This window comes from Pelobates fuscus, chromosome 1 (assembly GCF_036172605.1).
Source record: "Pelobates fuscus isolate aPelFus1 chromosome 1, aPelFus1.pri, whole genome shotgun sequence".
NCBI lineage: Eukaryota > Metazoa > Chordata > Amphibia > Anura > Pelobatidae > Pelobates > Pelobates fuscus.
In genome coordinates this window covers 337,047,214-337,073,702 of record NC_086317.1, presented here as the reverse complement: position 1 = coordinate 337,073,702, position 26,489 = coordinate 337,047,214, and the positions used below count along the sequence as shown (strand labels likewise).

At 40.1% G+C, this 26,489-nt stretch overlaps 1 protein-coding gene across 1 annotated transcript in view; it reads left to right on the top strand.

Moving 5' to 3' along the window:
* The first annotated feature begins 13,588 nt into the window (after positions 1 to 13,588).
* The window catches only part of CLYBL (citramalyl-CoA lyase), a 550,109-nt gene continuing 537,208 nt past the window's right edge, over positions 13,589 to 26,489 (top strand). The window contains exon 1 of the mRNA XM_063425440.1: positions 13,589 to 13,707. Within this exon, the coding sequence (XP_063281510.1) occupies positions 13,661 to 13,707 (47 nt within the window). The 5' untranslated portion in view covers positions 13,589 to 13,660. The remainder of the gene's footprint in view (positions 13,708 to 26,489) is intronic.

Genomic DNA, 26,489 nt, shown 5'->3' with positions numbered 1-26,489 from the left:
GCCGCAATTCCGGGTCAGCTGTCAAGCACCTGGAAACTGAGTAAAAACTGCACGAAACGCGTTCTAACTCACGAACCGCACCAACTCATACGAACGCCTATATTTACACTTACGGCTATACTCACATGAACCACTAGTTCATACGAACGACCAAACTACATGAACGGGAAAACTGCACAAAATACTTTATCACACAAAACGGCTTATACTCCACGAAGCGACTAACTATGACACGATTGGCTATGACTCGAACGGCTAATACACGTACGGCTAAAACTCACATAAGGCTGAACACACGTACGGCTAACTCGCATTAGGTTAAAATTAAATGAACGCTTGGCCCAAACGGACGCTCATATGAAACTAACGAACCGCACAAAACATTCCTAAAACTCACAGAGTCCAGAGCCCACACCGCCATCTACCGGCGGAAATCCTTCATGACGTCCACATGTTTTATATAATACTGAGCCTATACAGGCAAACAATTACTTTTTATGCTGGTTATTTTAAATGGTTCTGTCAGGTATATCATGCTTAGTTAAATAGTATCTGTTTAGCAGGAACTTTTATAAAAATCCCAACTGTTGTATTTTATGTTTCCCATACACTTGGCGCATGTTATTTTGTCCTTCCAGATTTTGACTTTTACTCCCTGACTGTTCAGGCAACGTTTATATTTCAATTCTGTAAACCACGTTAGGTTGTCAAAAATACTATACGCTGGGAAACTATGGAGTACAATCAGAGATAAAGAGGGGGTACAATAACCACTTAATAACGGTGATAGGAATGAATCAGTCATTAGGTCATAAATTTAGATATTGTTCTTATACGGTATCATTTCAGTTTGAACTTCTATCAACATAAAAAAAACTATTCCCACCCAGACGGGTATGCTAAACTTGAACATACGCTCTCGATTCTACGAACAAACCTGTACGTTTCAGTCAATACATCACGAACATAACCATTCAGGTAGCAACACCATCATACATTAATACCCTCTCTTAAAAAGTCACGTCATAAAACTTTTATCTTAAAGTGCCTACGCCTTATTAGGTCAAATAGTTAACTCTCACTTGAATCCCTTAATCCGCTAGGTCCAAGACAACAAAACGGTTATTACCCCTCAAGTGAAGGAACTATTTTTGAAGGTAGGTATGAAAAAACAAAAAAGTTCAAATTTCCCATATGTTGTATAAAGTAAAGTTCGCTTTTAGGTTCTACAGACAATCGTGTCTATACAGTTACATACTACGTCACAGAATAAGACCCCTGGTAACTTCTCTTCAAACACGATTAACTGATAGATCACCCAAGCTCAGGCTAAATACTGTCACTGCAAGACCTACACCCATCCTCACACGGAGGTATTTTTCGCCCTACGTCCCAAATCATAGTCTTGCACACTCCACATGGGGTGCAGTTAGTACGGCATTTTCCCCTCCCTTCTGTCTTCTAGTTACTATCGAGAGGCCTACACCCCGCCATCGATTCATGGCAAAGCTTAGGACCAAATCATAGTTAGTCTCAATTCAGCCACTTGGCAATTAGCAGGGCCTCACCACCCCAAATGTAGTTAAGTTGATAAAAGAACCAATCCAAGATATATACTCACTATGTTACTACAATACATTCTCATGTCATTTTAGCATGTCTCACCTGTCGGATCAAGGAGTGGACTTCTCATTGCCAAGTAGACCAGCTACACCAACCATAGGCGAAACCTAGAGACATCAAGCCCCTGTTCTATGAGGTCATGGACTATCCCAAAAATAACTACTGAACTAAGGCGTAGAGGCATTTCTTATCCAGCCACCGCCAGGAAGGCAGAGCCGTATAGGCTGCTCATGGCCAATTCAAACAATCCTCTACCAGGGCCTAGCACGCAAGCCAACACCGGCGATACTCTAGCCAGGATCCAAGCCACTATGTCAGCAATGCTGGCATCAATTAATACCTAAACCAGAGATTGGAGAAGCTGGAATCCACAACCCCAGCTAACATAATCTCCACAGATCTCTCGGCCATCGTATCCACTGCACTAATTGCCGTCACACAGGGTAATGCCACTATCAAGCCACCTGCAAAGGGGTCAGACACGCACATAATCACTCCCGCACAAATGGTCCCACCCAACATAAAAAAGGAAATTTTAGAGGGGAAGGATGTTAATCTCATGTCACTCCTGATAGCATCCCAGGACATAATCAACAACAAGACGTCCAACTACGGTGACTTGTCAGTGGTTCTTAAAGCCAAAGACCACTGGTTAGACAAAAAAACTTCCAGACTTTGTGCAAGCTTTCGGTCTCTACAAAGATATAATTTGCTTCAACTTCCCAAATTACAGAGAGGAATTAGACCATTGCATGCACAAGTTGGTAGACCTGGGAAACAAGTACAGTGGCACTACCTTCTACGACTATCACAAGTCTTTCTCGGCTAAGGCAGCGGCAACTTTCGATCAGTTTAATATCAGGATAAACTGGAGCCACATGGACACCAAATTATTCTGCCACCACTTTGCCGGGCAAGTGCCACCGGCTTGCGCCATTTGCTCATCTAATTCTCACACTACCAATTTGTGCCCCACCGAACATAATTTACTCACCACTAGCTACAGTACACCTAGCACCAGCACGTTTGAACAAAGAGGTTTAAAGGACAAAGTGGGTAGACCGATAGTCTTCTTGGGGAAGGCGCAGGTGTAAAACAACTTCAACGCAGGCGGTTGCAGTTTCAGTGCCTGCAGGTTGTTGCATGTCTGCCCTCTGTTTTAGAGCCCACACCAAGACCATGTGTCCTAATCGTCTCTTTCCCAAGAAATGACTAACGGAGGTACAAGTCGACACACTAGCCTTTTACCTTGTCACTCACCCATATCCACACCTAGTCAATTTCCTGACGTACCTATAGGTACGTTTAAATGTAACAACCTAGAGTCAGCAATATTAGATCCCACTACAGTGGTTACACTCCTCAGCAACGAAATAGAGAAAGGCTTCATGATCGGGCCATTCCATACGCCCCCTTTCACTTGCTGGCGTACCAACCCTATAGGTATCGCTACAGGAAAATACAATAAAAAAAGGTTAATCATAGAGCTGTTGGCTCCTTATTCTGTTGTTACACCTAGCCTGAATGCACTCATACCATCAGACTAATTCTCCCTTCAGTATGCCACATTAGACAATGCAATACAGGCGATATTAGAGGCAGGGGAAGCAGCCTGGTTGGGGAAAACTGACATTTCAAATGCCTTCAAACTGCTCCCAATACGCCCGTCACTGTGGCATCTGCACGGAATAAAATGGAAGGGCTTCTTATACTATTTTGCCGTCCGACTATCTTTTGGAGCAAATAGCAGCCCAACGTTATTCGATTTGTGCGCAGAAACACTATGCTGGCTGTTGTTGAATATAAGTGGCTGTCCAGTCATCATCCACTACCTAGACGACTTCCTGACCATAGAAAAATACAAGACCATCCCACAGCTTTACTAAAACTGTTGCACTATTTTCAACCCCAATAGTTCCGGTAGCCTTGGATAAAATGGTGGGACCCGTCACCAGGTTGTCATTTCTGGGTATATGCCTAGACTCAGTCACTATGCAGGCTAGTGTCCCTGCAGACAAAGTTCAGAGAATCAGGACAGAGATAGAGTTGTTCCTCAACAAAGGTACTACTAACCGGAAAATCCTACAGTCCCTGCTTGGTTCTCTGAACTTTGCTATGAGAATTATCCCACAAGGATGGGCTTTTATATCTAGGCTACTCAGCCTCTTACCCAAACTACCTAACGACCTCAGCATAGTCACTCTAGACCAGTGGTAGTCAACCTTTTTCTACCTACCGCCCACTAATGCATCTTTTTGGTTGAAAAAATGTCCTTACCGCCCACCAGTTTTCGCGCAAATGCGGAATATTTTTAAGAAAGGAGGGTGTTTTAAAAAAAATAAATGTACGTACATTTATCTTTTTATTTCTACTTAATGCAGGTTTATAAGGTTTTTCACTTTATAAAGTTTAATGAGAAAACAATAAAGTAAATTGAAATTACCTTTACTAGTGATTAATGAGATTCTTTGAGGTTGATGCTGCGAGACTAAATATTTGATATCTGGTTCGATTTTTGTAAGGAACAAACGAAGGTCTCTTTAAGTGATATTCAGACGACTTCTCTGTTTGCGCATAATATGATTACTCATTTGTGCGTCAGCTCATCTCCTCTCCCTCCTCAATTCCCCTCCCCACCTTTTTTTCCCCTTTTTCTATTTTTTAACCTTCCTTATAGCAATGCCCAGTAGGAAGGCTGAGCTAGGTAGCCCACTTACTATAGTCCACTATAACAGACAGGCACACATACAGACACACATACAAGACACACACACAAAGACACATACATACACACACACGACACACATACAGACACACACACACACATACAAGACACATACACACATGCACACATACATACACACACAAAGACACAGACAGGCACACATACACACACACACACACACATACAAGACACACACATACATACACACATGCACACATACATACACACACAAAGACACAGACAGGCACACATACACACACACACACGACACATACATACAAACAGACATGCACACACACACAAGACACACATACAGACACACACACACACACATACAAGACACACCCACATACAAGACACACACACACAAGACACACATAGGACACATACAGACACACAGACAGGCACACATACATACACAAAGACACAGACAGGCGCACATACACACAAGACACATACATACAAACAGACAGGCACACATACAAACAAACAGACACACAGACATGCACACACACATGCAGACACACATATAAGACATACATAGACACACACACATGCAGACACACAAGACACACATACAATGACACATACATACAGACACACACACACAAGACATACAAAGACACACACACACAAGACATACCTACAAAGACACACAAACAAGCACACACATTATATTTAAGTCACCCTCCTGTTTCCTACCTTTAAAGTGCAGGAGGGTGACTTTCCCTGGGGTCCAGTGGTGGCTCAGGTGGATGGGAGTCAGAGTTCCCACTCTGGCTTCCTCCCGCGCGGCTCTCAGTTTTAGCTGGGAGGAGTGACCGGGGAATCACTTCCTCCCAGCTCTGTGATGTCATCACAGGGGGCCCGGTCACGCTGTTAAAGCGCCCAGCGCTGACCGGGCCCCCTTACAATCCGCATCCATCGGGTGGCCCTGACAGCATGGGCCACCCGATGGACACTTTGGAAGGCGGCCCCGGCGGTTTACCGCACGGGCCGGAGCCGCAAATGGTCACAGCAGTACCCAGTTGCACGGGTACTGCCGGCTCGCACCCGCCCGCCCGATCATCCTGGAAATCCCTACCGCCCACCTGGAATCCTGAAACGCCCACTAGTGGGCGGTAGGGACCAGGTTGACGAACCATGCTCTAGACCAACAAGCTAGATCTGACTTAACCATGTGGAGACAATTTTTGTCTCAGTGGAACGGTATAAACATGTTCATTCCACCTTGGACAGAGATTTCCCCAGTGATATGGACAGACGAAGCACCCCACTTAGGGTACGCAGCTATTTTTGGTGACAAATGGTTCAGAGGCACATGGCCAGTTGAGACAGCTTTGTTACCCTCATCTAACAACACATCAGCCCTTTTTGAAGTGTACCCAATAGTGGCAGCAGCTAAAGTCTGGGGACACCTTTGGAAGGGACAAGCTATAAAATGCTACTCTGATAACGCAGCTACGTGCGATATAATCAACAAATGCAGATCTACTACATTAACCATCATGAGGTTAGTCAGGAGACAAGTATGGTTGGCAGCCACACTACACTTTCACCTCAGATGCGAGCACATACCGGGCCACTACAACACCGCAGCTGATGCCCTGTCTCGCTCTAACTTCCAGCTGTTCCGTCAAGAACATCCAACGGCCGAGACAAACTCAGACATTCCTCCGTTATTTCAGGACCTCATCCTGGACTAAATTCACTTATGGCTCACAGCAGAAAGCTAGCACAATCAGCACTCTCTGCAAACACCAGGTGCTCATACAACCGAGCCCTGACAATTTTTAACAGATTCATCACAGAATACAAAATCAGTAACCCGTGGTCATTAGATACCGTGGTGGCATTTACTTATTCTTGCCACCTACATCTAAAACTGGCACATAATACGATAAAATTATACCTCACAGGTATACAATATCACCTCACAAACACGTATCCTAGTCACAGTACTTTCATGTCCACTAATCCCATAATAAACGTTTTAAAAGGTATCTTACGACTTGAAGAACAAAAACCCACAAAACGTAAACCTATAGACGCAAACAAGTTCCAGGCATTATCTGATACATTGGATACACTGCCATTCACAAACTATACAAACAACACAATAAAATGGCTATTTATATAGCCTTCCACGGGTTCTTGAGACCAAACGAGTTCACCACAGAACAAACCACTCATATCCAAATTCATGGTATAGGTACGGACTCTTTTTACAAAAATAGGGTATGACCCTTCAGCATTCACCGGCATTCGTTTTGCAAAGGTGCAGCTACTGCCGCTTCTACTCAGAATGTCCGAGCACATATTATTAAAAAACTAGGACATTGGAAATCGTCCGCTTTCAATCGGTACATTCCTCAACCAGAGAAAGAAATTAGGAAAGCATTTAAGGATTTATCTAAGTAGATGTGCATGTCAAACTCTAATCTGGAATAATACTGTTACATATTAAATATGTTTTGCCCATAACTTTTTGCCCTCTTTATTTTACAGGCCTGCCTGTACATTCGGTTTCGGCACACCACAACCGAATTTAGCTAATAACACAATCTACGCTTACTCGGCTAATTTCCCTGACCACAAATGGGAAGGCGGAGCCTGGAGTTGTGGGAGGGGATAATCCTGTCTATTTAAACTTTTTTTAATGGTAGTTTCTGACTTTTGACTCACCATGTAGAATCAAGATGGCTTTAATATGAATGCTACATACTGTATATGAAGGCTTGACGATTCCAAGACACTATGTAATCTTAATTGCCCACCATGGCAACCTGGTGCTTTTATTTTGTCTCCCAGCTGTACACAGAAAGAGCAAATGAGATTCCCTGAACCACAAATATCCTGTAAAGTATCAGCACAGCATAGTGATTACAATGTCGGGCACGCGGACTGCATAAGGAGCAGCCTCATGAGGTTTGATGGAGCGAAATTGGTGGTAAGTATAGCGCTCGTGCCAGGGGTTAACTGCAGGGCTAGGGTTAACGGCAGGGCAGCTCGCGCTGTTAGAAAAGCGTTAAGCTCACGGCCAGGGCATGAGCCCTGATTGGTACTTAGCAGCGTGAGGACATCAGTGGAGGGAAAATAAGGGGTATAAATTTAAAGGCGCCAAAATTAATTACCTCAGCTTGTGCCAGACAAATCTGAAGGTTGGCTGTAATAAAATATTTAAGTTGCTGTTCCAACCCTCCCCCTTTTTATTTAACCTATGTTGTGACCTTGTTATGGGATATAAGTCGCCCTCCTGGTCATCACAGGAGGATGGATTTAGTGGAAAATATATTTATGGCTCCTGACTTTAGAGGGGGTGGAGCCTTGGAAAGTGGTTATGGTTAATATGTTGGTTTGGTCTAAAGGTATGGTTTATTATTAATCGTAGACGTGCAATTCATTTCGTTCCGAATACAAATTCGGCCGAATTTTGGAAATTCTGATGCTTCCAAATGTCTGAATTTCCGAAGTGCTGAACCCTAACCCTACTCCTAAACCAACCCTAACCCTACCCCTAACCATAACCCTACCCCTAACCCTACACTTACCCGAAGTCCTGCAGCTCCGAAGTTTCAAAGTGTTGAAGTGTCGAACCGAAGTGCAAAGTTCCGAAGTGCTGAAGTCCTGAATTTCGGAATGCCGAACCGAATATTTTTCCCATGCACATCCATAATTATTCGTAGGGTTATGGCTTAACTGGAATTATGAAAGCTGTAATAAAGGTTCACGGCCATTCTCCAAGGTGTATTATTAAAGTTATTAAATAACATATTTTGATGAAGAAGTTTGCTTGTGTTTATTTATTTATGTATCACTATGATTGCAACAAATCCCACTCACTGGGGATTAAGCATAAAATGTTTTCATATGAGAAAAGGATAAATGCTTATGCAGTGTTACACCAATGTAAAAAGATTCCTGCTAGAAATATATCCCTATGCACTAGATGGCAAATCAGATAAGTGATCTAATTTTGATGTATAGTTGTATATTATGTATAAAAAAATAGGTGCAAAAGCCTACTTTTTATCTGGTTATTCCACTATAGTTCCCCTCTCACCCCCCTGTATTAATCATGTGAGAATGAAAAGTTCCAAATGTGGTCTATTTCATTATGTACGAAGGTGTCTCAATAAATTGGTTTTACACATATACAGACACAAAGGCACAATATGATCAAAAAGATGTTGCTTAGTGTCAGAGATTACAACATTATATGCTGAGCTTGACGAGGGCTTGACACTTAGATAGAAACATGACTTATTTCGTTCGCGTACAAGAGTAATATCCAGTTTACTGGGTATCTCGACACTCTTCATACAATGACTGTAGATTAGGTTTTTGACACCATGGAGAAGTGGGGGATGCCTGAACGCCGCGCGAGCTCTGCCATAGGTAATCGTTATGGGGATACTCTAGGCCCCGAGCACTACATCTAAGTTACGTGTTCTGCCAGGTTCCCATTGAGGTTCGGTATATGGGGTTCCCCTCCAATAATACATTGTTACTGTCAGTTTCAAGGCTATAACGGAATTAAGCTCACATGTACCTTGATGTGGGATGTGGTTAATTGGAACTACTCCCTCGAATGTTGAAATGTTCCTACGTGTCCACCTATTTTGTAAACGAGCATCCAAACATGCTTGCAAGATGTCTCAGGACACTGATTTTGCTTTCACACTTGTGTTATTTATGTATTCTAAGCATGATTCGATGTATGAGTCATACTATTATTGTTTCTATTTGTTGACAATGCAACCACTTTCAGATTTTCAGATTACAAAATTATTCACACTAAACGCTCAATGCTCATGATGGTACTGGTGGGCGCTGTAAACTGAGTAAGGAAAGGTAGCTGCTGTCTTATACCATGCTTCTGGTGATTAAAAGCAACTGGGCGAGGGATGTTTGTTAACAGAGTACTTCAGTGGTGAGGCAACAGCAGGATTTGTACAGGGCCCTTTGCTAGCGTATGCTTGTATTGGTTTCTGATGAGTGGCAATGGAGATAATTTTTTTAAATCATACTCAAAATTGGCTACTGGCTGCCCAGCAGCAAGAGGAAAAGGCACTGCTCAGGTGTGCTGTGGACTCGTCGGCTTTGGAGAGGTTTTATAACACATTCTGTTCTGGGTAATATTTAGTCCCTGATTTATTTGAAAGCTATAAGAGTTATATATAAAAAAAATGGGGGGTGGAGGGTAAATGTTTAATGCATTTTTTTCTCTGTTCGCGCCCATTTGTTCCCTTATTTGCACCAAAACATTAATTACTTCCACCACTTTATATTCCTTTTTTTTAGGTTCACAAATTTGTTGTTTCCAATGTACAAAAGGAGGTGCAAAAGTGCACTTGTTTTCTGACAAATGTATCTGCCACTGTCAAAATGGTTGTTTCTGAGACAAGCGATCAGGTTTGACATTGTTTCTTATTTAAGGATCGAAACAATTCTTTCAATTGGAATTTTTTTCTTTTTCTAATGTCGATTGGATTACTCATTGATATTATTTTGTAAATGAAATCATTGGTAAAATCAACAGGGGGGGGGGGGGGAAGGAGCAACAAAACCAAAAAGAGGAATAAAAAGTGTCGAAATGATGGATTATTTTGCAATATTACAGAAAAGGGGGGGGATCACTGGTGTATAAAGGATCGAGTGACGGTTTTATACATAAGAAAATTGGGTATGCACACAAAACTGACACATGTTAAAGCAGATGCAGCAATTTCTTATGTATAAAACTATTACTCCCCCTTTGTACTTTGGTGACTTCCCCCCTCCTTGTCTGTAAAACAGACACCAATTTGAAAGAATGTTCAACAATTATTATACATAACCCCCAAAATGCATCTGACCAGGAGAAGGATTATGACGATTTAAACAGTGTTTGTGCTAACCAAACAATTGATAAGAGATTTATAGTTGAAACACTGGTCATAATTGATCGACATTATATTACTGCTCTGCTTGGTGACACAAGTTTAATTAAGTGTTCTTGCATAGTAAGACCACTTACTATTATATCACATATATATTATTCTTATTCTTATTCTAGCCAAATTTACCACCATAACTCCTCCAACAGTTTTTACACTACATAGACAGTAATATACCGAAACGTGCGGATTGTTCCCGATTGGATTGCTATCACTTTGTGGAACGTTTCGCCGAATGGTTCACAAACGATCGTCGTTTCTGTGGCGAAATTGGTCCCATAGGAATGAATGGTGGAATGTTTAAAACTAGAGTGGGAGCTGACAAAGGCTAGAGTGTGAGGACGTGATTTCTAAACTGCCACCACTTTAAGCCCACCTACACAAATCTTATATCAAAACGTTCAGCTATCCCTGCTGCCACTAAACATGTCCACGGCTAAGCCATAGTCCTGATAGTTTTGACAATATGACCATTTGTTTGCAACTCACGCCATCCATTGACATTCATTGAAACTCCACTCTAGCCACCTCAAATTTGAAGGGCAATATCTAAACCGCGACTGTGCCTTCATTTTTAATATTTCAGAGACATACTATGCATCAAAATGTAGGTCTGGGTCTTGTGATTCTCACAATATAAAGCTCTTCACTGTAGGATTTATAGTTTTTAAAACTACGACCGTTTGAAGATGTCAACCGCCAGTGAAGTAAGCAATTTGGAGCAGTTTGTTTTTAACCGCTCTTCTCTGCCCTGTTTGAAATCTATTAGTTCCAGTTGGAGGAATGTTCGAGGGATTTGAAAGTTTTGAAAGCTCTTCTCTGCCCTTGCTGTAGAGTGAACCACACTCCAACCTTTCCACAGTTACTCCAACCACACAAGTTACTCAAGCCACTCCACCCAGTTACTCCGCCCACTCCAGTTGTAGACTACTGGTGGAGGCAAGAACACTTCACACAATTTCCCCAGACATTTTAGCTTTTCTTGTTTACGATGTATTGATTGCTTTCCCTGTTTATTTACAAAGCAACATTTAATTGACATAAAAGCACCAATGGAGCTTTTAATGTAATCACCCTCCGTACACAAATGGCGAGCAACTGGTAAAATAAAGTGTTAAAATCAATAGTCCTATTCTGTTTTGTATTCAAATGTTTACTAGCTGATGCCCCAAATATTAAGTTAACTTGTGCCATCATTATGCATGCAGAGAGTGACCCAGCTCATGGTGACATCACACTATGAATTATGACACTTGCTTAAACTGTTAATTGTCATAATTCTACTGCTCCATTATTTGGAACACTTTATTCATTGAAGCACAACGGCTGAGGCCTGCCCCACACTGCATACAGGTAGGGCTGTCTCTTGATTTAACAGGTGCATGGCTTCAAATTCTAAATGTATCCCCGCTTATATAAGGTGCGTTTTAAGGATTTTAATATTTCTTCCAATTCAAGTGTAATTAAGTAGATTTTCTATGAATAGGCATTGGTGCATGTTTAAGCTCAGTCAGTATTGCCTCCATTATGACCCCATTGCCCCAAGCGATCCTGGCTGTTTATGATGATGGCTTTTCACGTGTAAAATGTCTGGTGCCTGTGTATGTATGTATATAAAATCATATACAGATATACAGCTGTATATATAATGGCTGTATATGATGTCTTTATATCTGATGGCTGTATATGAGGTCTGTATATCTGATGGCTGTATATGAGTTCTGTATATCTGATGGCTGTATATGCTGTCTGTATATCTGATGGCTGTATATGCTGTCTTTATATCTGACGGCTGTATATGATGTCTGTATATCTGGTGGCTGTTTATGATGTCTTATATCTGATGGCTGTATATGATGTCTTTATATCTGATGGCTGTATATGATATCTTTTTATCTGATGGCTGTATATGATATCTTTTTATCTGATGGCTGTATATGATGTCTGTATATCTGATGGCTGTATATGATGTCTTTATATCTGATGGCTGTATATGCTGTCTTTATATCTGACGGCTGTATATGATCTCTTTATATCTGATGGCTGTATATGCTGTCTTTATATCTGACGGCTGTATATGATGTCTGTATATCTGATGGCTGTATATGATGTCTGTATATCTGATGGCTGTATATGATGTCTTTATATCTGATGGCTGTATATGATGTATTTTTATCTGATGGCTGTATATGATGTCTGTATATCTGATGGCTGTATATGATGTCTTTATATCTGATGGCTGTATATGATGTCTTTATATCTGATGGCTGTATATGATGTCTTTATATCTGATGGCTGTATATGATGTCTTTATATCTGATGGCTGTATATGATGTCTGTATATGATGTCTTTATATCTGATGGCTGTATATGATGTCTGTATATCTGATGGCTGTATATGATGTCTGTATATCTGATGGCTGTATATGATGTCTTTATATCTGATGGCTGTATATGATGTCTTTATAATTGATGGCTGTATATGATGTCTGTATATCTGATGGCTGTATATGATGTCTTTATATCTGATGGCTGTATATGATGTCTGTATATGAGGTATGTATATCTGATGGCTGTATATGATGGCTGTATATGATGTCTTTATATCTGATGTCTGTATATCTGATGGCTGTATATCTGATGGCTGTATATGATGTCTTTATATCTGATGGCTGTATATGATGTCTTTATATCTGATGGCTGTATATGATGTCTTTATATCTGATGGCTGTATATGATGTCTTTATATCTGATGGCTGTATATGATGTCTTTATATCTGATGGCTGTATATGATGTCTGTATATCTGATGGCTGTATATGATGTATTTATATCTGATGGCTGTATATCTGATGGCTGTATATGATGTCTTTATATCTGATGGCTGTATATGATGTCTGTATATATAATGGCTGTATATGATGTCTTTATATCTGATGGCTGTATATGATGTCTGTATATATAATGGCTGTATATGATGTCTTTATATCTGATGGCTGTATATGATGTCTGTATATCTGACGGCTGTATATGATGTCTGTATATCTGACGGCTGTATATGATGTCTGTATATCTGATGGCTGTATATGATGTCTGTATATCTGATGGCTGTATATGGTGTCTTTATATCTGATGGCTGTATATTATGTCTGTATATCTGATGGCAGTATATGATGTCTGTATATCTGATGGCTGTATATGGTGTCTTTATAGCTGTATAATATGATGGCTCGGGGTGCCTGTCCTCCCATGGCCCGGCACAAATAGCGGAAGGAGTGAAGTTCACCTTCAGACTCCCAATCCCAGCAGGGCCCGGGCGGCTCCTCCCCCCCATTGCTGGCAGTACTCTGGCTCAGGACAGCCCAGCTCGGAGAATGGCGTGCTTGCTGAGGCCGTGGCTCCCCGGGAGGAAGCTCACACAGTAAGTGGATAGTGACACACGGTGCGGCCGCATAGCGGAAGTGACATACAGACTAGTATGTGTGCAGCTCCCACACAGGGCCCCCTCCCCTGGGCTGGCTGAGTATGGCTCTCTGCTGGCGGCTGTGCTGTTAGTTATTGTTTGTGTAAACCTGGATAGAAGTTAGATTTTCTACAGGAGAAGGACTACAGCAACTCCGGCAAAGCATCATGGGAGTTGTAGTTCTTATCGTTATAGTGACATTGAGACAAAAACAGACTGAGCTACAGCATTAGTTTTTAACTCATTATCCCTGTAATATTTTCATATATCCCTCTTGGCATACCATATTCGCCAAAAAAAAATGTTTGGGGAGGTTTACTTATTTATTTCTCTCTCTCGTTGATAGTAAGTTGTTATTGTTATATTGTGGTGGAAGAGTGGGTATCCAAAGTAATGCCCCACTCTATCAATACAGCTTTTATAGAGTGAAATGGTAGCATTCTTGTGGTTGCTGCGTGCTGATTGTATTAGATAGCAGATGTGTCCATCCAGGGTACCATGCCGTGTATGGGGGAATCAGACTTCAATAAAAAGTTAATAACCCTGTTAGGGAGTTCCAGAATCCACACCGCTAGGAATAGATGTTTATATACCCAACACTGTAGTGTTCCTTTCAGTGTATCTCTTAAAGACACCTTTGTCACCAAAATAAATTTGACCTAAATCTGATATAGATACTTATTCATTTTTTTTTTTTTTTTTTTTTTTTTTCTATGGTCTGGTTTTCATAAAATACACGATTAAAAGTATAGACTACTTTTCCTTTTGTATTGCAGTCAAGCTGACAAAGTTCTATTTCAGTTACCAATTACATTTATTCACAATCGATCAGTAAAATCAGTTCCGTAATCAAACAGTAATCAATATGGCAGTACCAAGATATGGATACCTGTTACATGGGAAAAAGATAATGACTATAACGGCAAGAGGGAGAATATAACCATTAAAATATGGGGACATAAGGAAAGGAATACTAAAAGGGAAAAAAAAACTTATTACAGGCCAGCCTTAGAGGAACAAACCACTGCAAAATACAAAAAAAAGTTTGTTTAAAAAAAAATAATCACTATTTACTAAATACACTGTCAATGCCTTTTATTGAAAAAAATATTTTTTTATTGAGGGTATATCTCATAAAACTTGTCTGCAGCCTTTGCAAGCCATCCACTTCAACCCATCCCAGACATTCTGTGACTGCCCAATTACATACTTTCCACCGCAGCTCAATGAGAAGTCTTTAAAAGGCTCGGTGCCTGGGATTTTTCACGCCCTGTGTTAAGGTAACCAGAAGCTTGAGGATGTTTTGCACTAGATCTGAAATCTGTTAAGTAAGTGTGTCCAAGCCTATTATTAGAAGTCTGCTGGGGTTTACTGGTTTACAAATTTTTGGTTACATGTAGAAGGTCTCCCCATGTTAAGGTTGGTGGGCACAAGCTGCTCCAATTTGTGTTGTGACTGTTTTGTTAAAAATGTAAATACATTCCTGAGTCCTGCTGTGTAGTCTTTGGTTGGGTCTTGACTTGAGCTTTTGGTAGTGTGTATGATCAGACAATTACTTATTTGATAGAATGCAGTTTGAATATTTGGTGTATCTTTTCTGTGTTAGCCTGCAGGAAAGATCTTCTGCTAGTGGATCTGGGAGAAGAACGTGTATTGTTATGTGACGCTTGTCAAAACCCTGCATTAGGGTGAAAACGATTATGGTTCACTTAATTTTAAGAAATGGCAACCTCTTCGTCTTCTTTGCTTCATACTCATTGTGACAAACTCGCCCTTTTAAGAGAGTTTACCATGGGTTTTTGGAGGGGCCTCCTGCCTTGTGATTATGGCCCCTGTAACTTATTGGGGTTTAAGGCACTTGGGACAGAACCCTCTGTCCTTGGATTGCATCTTTTGCCTTAATTGTTTGGATTTGAACATTCCCCTGGGGTGTATTGCCATTTAAAAAGTCTATTTGGGCTTATTGGATTTTGAAACACTTTTTCTGCCCCTTTGATTCCATGGGAGAATGTGCCTCTTCCCCCTCCCCCTTTTTCCTGTCCCATTGTTCTCCAGCAGGGCATGTACCAGGTACACTGCCAGACCAGTTGAAACTGGCTGCTTTGTCCCTCCTCAATCTCTCATCAGCCCTTGCTATTGTTTAATCCCATGGCGATCCAACTGTATTTGTGAGATCTGTGCAATTTTCAGACATATTGAGCGCTCAGATCCAAGCTATCTGGGGATATGTTGGACATATAGGTTAAACATTGTATTATGAGTTATGTCGTTTTTGTAACAGTTTTTGGACTTAGAGATATTTTCTGTACCTGGAGATAGTTGGTTTATAGAAGATAGACCGTCTGCACAGCCTAAATATGTGGAACTGTTTTGGGCATGAAAGCCATGCTTGCAGTTGGTCAAATGTGACTTCCATAAAACCTTTTGAACCCCTGCTCTGATCTGGGTGACTTTTGGATATGTTGTTTATCCAGACCAGGGCTATCTAGGGATGTAAAATTTATGGGGGTATGTTGTTGTTTTGTGGTGTTTTGGGTAAAACTGTATATCTTCTGGCTTCCGTCTGGCAGATTATCTTATTAAAGTGGTCAAGGACACCCTGCACATTAAAGGGCAAATGAAGAACAGTTGACTTGGAGATCTAGTACTTTCTAAGAATTATGGAAGACGTCTGATGTCTTTCCTCTTCAAGAACCTTTTAAGAATTAAATTTCCACTGACTGAAAAAAAAAAAACCCAGAAAAGAAGATATATATCAGTGCAAGGACTCATAAAACTATACCATGAGGAAATGTCTTGCTGTTGGCTGACAGCCCCTAAACTTACCCAGAAAGTTGGCTTTACCTGTTAGGCCACAAGTAGAATTGATGTGGAACACAACTGCAGATTAGAAAAGTTCCTGATCTTTTAACAGAGCTTGATTGAAGATAAGGAAGAAATCCTACTATAAAGGACAGTTACTGTAGCTTTAAGGATTCGTGGATATTGCAGGTGATTAGTGAAAAGCAAAAAACACTAGCAACTGTGACAGAGATATTGGTAACAGAGTTTTAGTAGGAGAGTATTAGTAATCAAGTTAAAGTTCATTAGCAAAGCAATTCCCAGAGAATTACTTATTGTATACTTAGAGTTTGATGGGAGTAATCTTCTAAAGGTAGTTTAGTTGGAGCCAAGATAGAGAATAAACTTCTTTCAGTCCTGGTCTTCGGGGTTGGAGAGAGCAGGAAAGTCCAATATTCAGTCTGAGATCAAAGGAGAGGAGAAGGCAGGGAATCCGTTTAAACAGTCCAAGAGGTCGGTACACAAGTATTAATGAAGAGTAGCTTAGCCGGCAATATGAATGCAGAAGTAACCTAACTCAAATCACTAGGCAATCTTGAAACTGGTGTGGTTTCTCTATAAGGCTTGAGAGAGCCGCGTCAGAGAAGGGGGCGGGAACTGCTCCGCATACCCAGAAGTGTCAGAACGGAGCTGATCGGAAAGATAATTTCTGACATTACCAATGGATGATGCAGCATCTTTTAAAGACCCCATGGTCAAAATCTTTAGAATTCTAAGCAAGACCATATCAGCCAGGCAGAGAATATTCTAGGTCACAGGCCTGGAGAGAAGGACAGTCTTCTGCATCATGAGGGACAAGTCCTTTTCTTTCTTTCTTTTTTTCCTTTTCTTGTGGATTATCTAATCAATTCTGACTTTCTCCAAAGTACAGTGGTGGAAACCAAACTTCTAGATTTCGCTGACATTTGGGAGAAAGAAATAATAATAATTATTATTATAAATATTGTGGGATACACTTTGTAGTAAGAAACGGATAGAGGCTGTAATTCATCCTTACTCTGTGAAGGCCGTTATATGTGAATACAAGAATTTCATCAGATGTCACCTAGAGATCTGCCCTGTCAGAATACGTGTCTTCCTTTTTATCAGGAAATCTATTTTTCCAGTTCCCAGAGTAGAAAGATTCTTAGAGGTTTACTCCCCCTTATTCTTATAATTGGGGGGAAAAAAGAACCATATTTTTCCAGCACAGCATATGATATTTTTTGGGAGGGTCCCACAGAGCGCATTTCTTCTCCACTGCAATCACAAATCCCAGAATTGTACGCTCCGTAGTAATGAGATGTGGCCTTCCAGTAGCAGATCTCATGGCAACCAACCTCAACAATCACGTTTTTCTCTTCTTTCCTTTTTCAAGGAGATACAAACATCAGGCAGCTAGGACAGATGCCTTAGCAATTCCTTGGAACTTTAATCTAAATTATGGTTTTCCCCACAATACTCCTTTTATTTCCAGTATTCAGGAAAATTAGCCAAGATTGAGCACAAGTAATTGCAATACTACCTTGTTGGCCCAGGTTTCCGCTTCTGTTAAGACTGTCAGAAGAACCTCTTTGGGATATTCCATCGTTCTCATCTCTCATATCCTAGGGCACAGTTCTTCACCCATTACCTCATTCATTGTTTCCAAAGACATAGAAATGGAAACGTTCTCTTTGACTCCTGAAAGACTGTTAGACATGGTAGTAAATACTTTACTACAGGCCAGGAAGAAGACAACTTATTTAGTTTACTACCGTATTTAGGTAGCCTTCTTCTCCTAGAAAGCCTCCATAAAAATAATTCTTTGGCATGCTTATCGCAAAAATATTTTGGAATTCTTGCAGGCTCGCTTAGGATACCCTTTTAAAAACATTTTTTTTTGAAAAAAATACATTATTTGAAGTTTTTCACATGAATAGTACAGTGTACTCAACAGTAACAAAACAGAATTGGTATTGCTTACTCAGTGGTTCAACATGATGGCAACAGAAAATGTTACTGAAGACAGACAAAAACTACATACGCTACATAAGTATCAACCATAGGATAATACCTCAGTACTAGAAGAAGAAAAGGTTATATAGGAAGAAGAGAAAAATATAAAGGAAGAAAAGAAAGGACAAATGTGAAAGAAAAAGTGCTCAATGTGAACCTTACAGGGCCTCACTGATCGATGGTACATATTCCAAAAGTTACTCCCATAACATCGTCACACTCAATTATGCCGAGAAGTGAACCTGAGAAGAGCCAGACACCACAAGGACAGTTAAAGCAACAAGGATACAATCCACTGTATCCATATCATTTTATATGCCTGTACTCTATGTGACACACCAAAGATCAATTTCTCCATGTTGCAGATTTCCTTCATGTGAGAATATTCTAAAACCAGGGGAGTGAGACAGATTGTCTCCAAAACAATTGAAATAGTCTCTTAATCAACTTTTAAACATTCAAACTTTGTATATGCCTTTTTTACTGTTTTATTTGATAATAAAGTTATCCTTCAACATATTCTTCCTAAGGTGGTTTTCCAGTTTCACCTAAACCAGAATGTGGTGTTACCAGCCTTTTGCCTTGACTTTGGTTTGGAAGAATCTGCCTATGTGCACCAGTTGGACTGTTAAAGCATCTACAGCACTAGAACTAGCTGTTGGAGGAAGTCTCCATAGCTGTTTGCTAATCATTTGTGCTACACTCAATATCCCATACTGACAAAGTGAAAACCTATATATTTTTTTTTTTTTACACCTTTGAAAAAACTGAAATATCACACTGACATAAGATTCTTAACTTTACATTCCAGTCTTTATGAATATGATGCAATAAGTTTTGCATACTTGGATTTGATTAGTTTCTGACAATCATCTCTGCAGATCCTCTCATAAACTGTCAGTTTGGATAAGGACCGTTGGTGGACAGACATTTTCAGGTCATTCAAGAGACGTTCAGTTAGGCCAGGCATAGGCAACCTTCGGCTCTGCAGATGTTTTGGACTACACCTCCCATGATGCTTTGCCAGCAGTATGTGTGTAAGAGCATTATGGGGGATGTAGTCCACAACATCTGGAGAGCCGAAGGTTGCCTATCCCTGAGTTAGGCTCTTGTCCAGGCTTTGGCTGGTCCACTGCGGAGACATCCTTAAGCCACTCTTTGTCTTGGCAGTGTTTTCCTCACCCCTGACTAGTCTCCCAGTCCCTGCCACTAATAAACACCCCCCAAAGCATGATACTATGACCACTAGGCTTCAACGTTGGGATGGTATTGTGCAGGTGATGAACAGTGCCTGGTTTTCTCCAAAGGTGGTGCTCTATATTAAGGCCAAACTGTCAGACAGGAGAATCTTGTTTCTCACAGTCTGATAGTCCTTTTGGTGCTTTTGTGCAAATTTTAATTGGGCTTTCATGTACCTTGCATTGAAAAGAGGCTCCCATCTGGTCAGTGTACCATACGGCCAGACTGGTCTAGTGTTGCAGTTATGTTTGTCCTTCTCCAAGTTTCTCCCATCTTCACTCACTTTGGAGCTCACTCAGAGTGAGTATTGGGTTTTTGGTCTCCTCTTTTACTATGAAGGCTCTTCTCCCCCGAGTGCACAGTTGGTGGCTGGTTGGCCACTAATTATAGAGGCCACAATTTTCTTGGCAACCTCAAGTGCAACCAGATTTATTTATTTATTTTGCAGCCTTCTCGTGATCAGCAACTCAACACCAGCGTCTCTGCATTTTGTAGGCTTGGTTTTTGCTCTGGTATGCATTTACAGCTGTGAGTCCTTACATAGACAGGTGTGTGCCTTTCCAAATCCTGTCCAATCAATTGAATTTGCCACAGGTGGACTACAATCAAAGTGTAAAAAAAAAAAAAAGTGTATAAATGAGATGCATCTAAATTTATAATGTCTTAGCAAAGGGACTGAATACTTAAGTCAATGTAATTTTTTATTTTTTTTATTTAATCAATTTCCCAACATTAGAACATTCAATGCCGTCCTACATAGAGCCATACTATCCTACACAGAGTCAGCTTAAATTCCTCTAGGGTGGCATAGAATACCCTATTGCCTGTTGGGGCTATTTTTAGGGGCCCCAGACTTTTCGATGAGCTGCAAGCAGCTATTTAAATAATTAAAATGCCTATCTAAAGATTGTGGAGCCAACAGGGTTAAATCCTTGTTCAGACCAGAAACCCCTGGTATCAATAGATACCTGGTGCTCCTCTGTCAGCTGGGGCCATTTTTATTGTCCCCAGGCTGACCAATGACCGCTAAGGAGCACTGGAAATCAGCACTGCTTTAAATTCACTCAGGCTTGTGAATGGAGACCACCACCCCCCCTCACCGATCACAGTGTAATCATTTTGTGGAAAAAAATGCTCAATTCGTAATTAAAGTAAATGTAATTATGAAAACAACCAGAAGATGGCGGTCTTTGACAACTATTTGCTGTGTTAAATAGAATACCCATTTTCTAATATCAAAATTGATATTAGCAGAGGGTTTCCTTAGTGGTGGGGTTAGGGTTAGATTTATGGGTAAGAGTAGGGTAGGGTTAGGGTAGCATTATGGTTAGTTGTAGGGTTACTGTAAGGGTTAATGCTGTTTTTGGGTTAGGGATAGTGTAAGGTTAAGAGTAAGATTAGGCTTACGGTTAGAGTTGGTGTAAGCACTGAATAAGGGGTGTGGCTCATATAGCTCTAGTGTCGGGAATATGTATATGGTTAACGTTAACTACGAAAAATTAATTTAGATTCTAGATGTATTTGGCATTTAGAAATCACATGATGTATGAATCAATTTTTAGTTATTTGCACGATGTGAAGATGTGTAAAAAATGATTATGAGCAACAATGTGAAAAAAATGTTGCTCCCGTTTTTTAACATTTTATTCACATAGTTTTGTTAGATATACATATAGAATATTAAATGATCATACTTTCTGTCCTTTAAGACACAATATATAATATGCATGGAAGCACTGGAAGAGAAGCCCTTACATTACGATGGAACAGACCTATAGCTCAAATTCAAGGTTTTGTTTCAAAACCCGGACAATTGTCCCCGTCCTTCAGTGGTTTATAAATTTGCAATCAGTTTTTTGCTTTGTTGCTGTGGGATATTCAATGTAGATTTATGTGAAAAAAAAATTATTTAAATAATTGTAACATACAGTTGCAACTTGAAGGGTCTGGATACTTTTATGAAGTGTGTGTGTGTGTGTGTGTGTGTAAAACAAACGATGATGATTGCAGGGAAATTGTAAAAGGATTTTTACACACCAGTGCATTGATATGATATGGGTATCAAAAGAATAGGCTTGAACATATTCTGAAAAGTCTACTCTATCTCTACTCTATGGAATGGAAGCTGTAGAGGATAATAAGATTTAAAAAAAAAAAAACATAGAAAATAACCTAAAGTTCAAGTCTTCAATTCTATAGCACCATCAATGACCAGGACTACAGCGAAACCATATCTGGAGACTCCCAGCATGACATGGATCAACACTAAGCTCTCTAAATGCATCTACATGCCAGGAAGGTATCCAGTAGTAACTCTCTCAAGTGCTGATAAGTGGAAGATCCACTATTGGGAATAAGGTAATAGTGCAAGATTATAGCTTATAATAGGAACATGGAATTGTTTTCTATTTCCTTCGATTTCATGACATAATTTTGTGACACTAGAGGTGAGGAAAATTGATGAAACTGGAAAGAAAAAAAACATTAGACTAAGGGCAAACATATCAAGCTGTGAGCTGGTTGTCTGTTGAACAGCGTTTCATATTTATTAGCTTTCACCTTTTGGTGAAATTGTTGTTGATATATTATTTGACCTTTTCATTTTAAAGAATTTTCTCCGCAATGGATTGCATGGCAGGAATTCCGTTTTATTGCTGCATAGTTTTACAGCTTTAAAATGAGATGTTTGGCCTGACTGGTTAATGTACACAAGCCACCATCAAGCAAAATTCAGCAAATTAAATGCACTTGATTCTTAATTCCATCTAAATTATTCTTAAATTGACTTAAAGTGCACCTGCTATGCTAATAAAACCTAATGACCTTTTGTAGGAAATTTTTTATCTATACATTGCTAACAGGATAATGGCTGGTTAGTATATAGAGTGAATTATTTTTAATTATCTGCTTTATTCACTTATTCCAAAAAGCTCTGTTGACTTGTGGTATCTTTAACAATTTTGTCTCTAAGCGAAACAACTCAGTTGCTTCGTTCCCATTTATTCTGAGAAACCTGCAAGGGTCCAGGTCTCTCTGTTGCCTCTACTAGGTGACTTAACAAACTGGCAACCATTCGGAACCACCAGGATACTCAGTCCACCCCAGTGTGACCTCCTAACTTATTGCATTACTGTAGGTCTCCTTGCCAAGTCTACTAAACGGTTGCCCAGCCATTACCAAACATCGTAAAGAGATTCTTTCTTTGCATATACTAATCAATTGTTCCATGAGGATATACTCTTGCATATATTGTAAATACCTGATATTACTGTTCTATTTCATTTACCATAATTGTTATGTGCTAGGCAAAACTATCCCTTGCTAAAAATGGAGTGGGGTAGTGCTGGCATAGGGGTTGCATTTTATTAAATTTTTAGCTAGGACACTTACTTTTAAAGTGACATTTCTGACTTATTTTAGCTACCCAATCACAAACTTCCCAATGCAGCTTAATGAGAATTCTTTGCAAGGTAGGTGCTCTGAGTATTTGTTGCCTCTTGAGTTCAGCTCCACTGAGCTAACCACACCAGGAAGTAACAGGTCCAGATGTCTGCTTGAAAGCCAAGGGGCTATAACCAGGTTATAGAATTGTCAATTTCTATTGGAATTTGCACTCTTTGCAAAATGAAAAAAATAGGACAGACTCTTCACACATAAAGCTTTTCAGTAAGCTAAAGTGGTTAGGGGTCTGGAGTGTACTTTTAAGCTGTCTTCATCATGTGCATAGAGATGCTGTGTGAGTCAAAACTAGGTGAGGTGTGGTCTGAGGTGCAAAAACAAATTAATGTCACTCCTAAGCACCATAGAATTGAGCTGTGAGATTGCAAGGGCATGCTGTACGTTCCCAAACCACTTAATTAAACTAAAGTTGATTTTGTGTTTAGCATGTCCCTTTAATGTGGAAGTTTCCCATCAGATGAATGGAAGCAATGAGGTTGGGCTGTGGGCACCCAGAGAGTGTTGAGTTTTGTCAAATGTATCTAATGGTTTGACATAAACCAAGGGAACAAATGACCCATGAATCTTTAATGATAGATAATGCCAATTTCTTATGTATGTATAAGGAAAGTAACAAAAGAAAAATGAAATCAAAGCTTGTATTCTAGAAACATTTAATACCCCTCTGTACAAAAAAAAAACCACTATTCTGTAGAATAAATTAGTTGGTTATATTACCACATCCATTCATAAACATAATCCTTGTTTAAGTTGAAATTTTGTTCTGTTTAAAAATGAATGCATATTCCTCTTTTATTTGCATCTACGATAATATATAACCTCTTGTTTACTTTGTGTCTCCAGTGAATAAATGGATTTAGCTGTGCAGTTTTATTAGATAAAGTTTCTCGTTTTTCCTGAAAGTGATCTCTTAGGGAGGCTCCTGAGGGAAATGAAGCATAAAAAGGTAGCAGAATGTAGAGTTGGTTTTGTAGACATTACATTTTAACAGTTCCTGCATTTTATATTAGATAACATTTAGATTGAGGTTTTTTTTTTGGGGGGGGGAGTAGTGACCCAATTTCCCATTTACTGTACTTTTAAGCTATACACATCTGCACCTGATTTGTTTGAGGGGCTTAATGAGAAACTTCAAACAGTTTACATGTCAATTACAAAGAATGCATGGTTTTTACAGTTCCAGTAATCTGTCCACATTGCTGATCACAACATGATCCCAGGTGGGTATAACTCAAGACAGATGACATTCCAAGAATGCAATTACAAAGAGCTTATATATATTTAACACTAACAAGATGTCTTGCCATGCCATGGCTTCTTCAGAAATGTCAGATTCATAACAAACCCTCCTTTATCTGTTGTCAACTGTGGTCTCCGTTGTTCCTCACTTTCTATGTCAGACCCAATTTGAACACTATAGTCTAGCATGTTGGGTATCAAAATCAGAACTATTAGTAGGTGTAACTTTTTAACCTATAATGAGAAGACAAAGTTAAAATATAGATAATTCAGGGGCGTGGCCAACTGCCTTGCTAGCAATACGCATGTATGTGGAGCTCCGTATCAGCGCCTGATAAAGTAAGCCAATAACCCGACAAACAGCTCCCATAAACAGCCACACACACGCCTCCCGCACAGAGACATCAATGGGGCGCAAAAGTAAAAAATGTGAGACACCCAAAATGAACGATATTCAGCTCTCGTTTGCGAGGCCTACTCCACCGGCTCCTGCCTAGATGGCGCCCGCAGCTCCCAGGATGACAGAGAGACTCCCAGGAGACTCCCAGGATGACAGAGAGAGTCTTACCTTGCCTCCGGCGGAAGCTGGGGCCCCAGTATCCCGACTCTATCATGTCCCACTCCAGAGACCTGGGCACTGTGCAAATGGAGGGTAGCACTGTGGCCTTATATGGGGATCTCCCGTTTTCAGCGCTTGCGGAACGGAGGTAGCTGGCACCGATTGCCAAACTACGGGACGCAGGAGTCTGATACCAATGGGGGGGGGGCAGATGGATCCCTTGCGTTATCACAGATGACCAAATGAGGTTCCTCCAGCAGTTGAACTTACCAGAGGCAGATGTGGTTGAACCCAGGTATGAAGGCAATCCGTCGCAGCGTAAGTCCAAAAGCAACCAGGGGCCAAAGAAAAGCTTATGTGCCTGCGCTGCCAAAGAGACACTCCTAGGCTCTGTTATGTAGCTGCCGTACTCCTTCTTTTGGACCTCTCACAGCCGTCAAGCTACAGCGCAAGCCAAAACAAACACAGAGCACTTGCTGCAAATGTTGGCTCCACAATGTTACTGTTTATAGTCTATAGATTAGATTACTGTATAATGTTCTTTAATACCGTATGCTCTTAGTCACTACTCTCAATTGACTGCTAAATAGCCAACATTGCAGCCCTAACAGATGATTATTATTGTTATAACCATATTATTACTGTCATACCACGGCAAATTGTATTCTAAGTATCCAAACAAATTTTAAAAATATAGATAATTTACTTAGTTTTATTTTTGTTTATCTTTTTTTTTTCTTGAAAATGTTCCATCAAATGTAGTTTACATGTTCTTAAAAGGTCACACTAAGCACCATCATAACTTATGTGATTGCAAAATAGATGATGCAAGAGCATCCTCGGCCAACTCTTAGCTCTAAAAGTGCCTTAGAACTGCAGTGATTTATAAACAATATAAACAATGCTACAGCTTTTGCACAGCCACAAACAGAGGTTACGAAAATCAGTGGACTTGACCTTTGTGTAAACTGAAAATGCAGCCATGTAGCTGCTATCAGTCTAAAGAACAGGACTGCTCATCCTATATGATCAGTGGAACTGCTCTTTGGGGATAAACTCCTGTATTCCATAACTCCTTGCTGTGCTTATATAACGTAAAAAATAGGTGATTGTGTCATTTTCAAAATAATTCTAAAAGTCAAACAGAGAATCATGGCGCAGCATTTCAAAATATAATTACATTCAACAAATGTAGTTGTTTGACCTAGTAATAGAATGGAAAAGATGTCGCATGGTATTATTGTTAATTCCAAATGTAGATATTACATTGGGACATGTAGCAAACAGACAGTGAAACAACAAAGATATTGTGACAAACTGCCATTGGCATTGGAGAGGACTTGTCGCTAGCCTCTTGCCCTGCGACTATGGCCCTGGAGTGTATTGCCCTTTAAGACTTACAAAAATCCTTTATGCCCAAATGTAT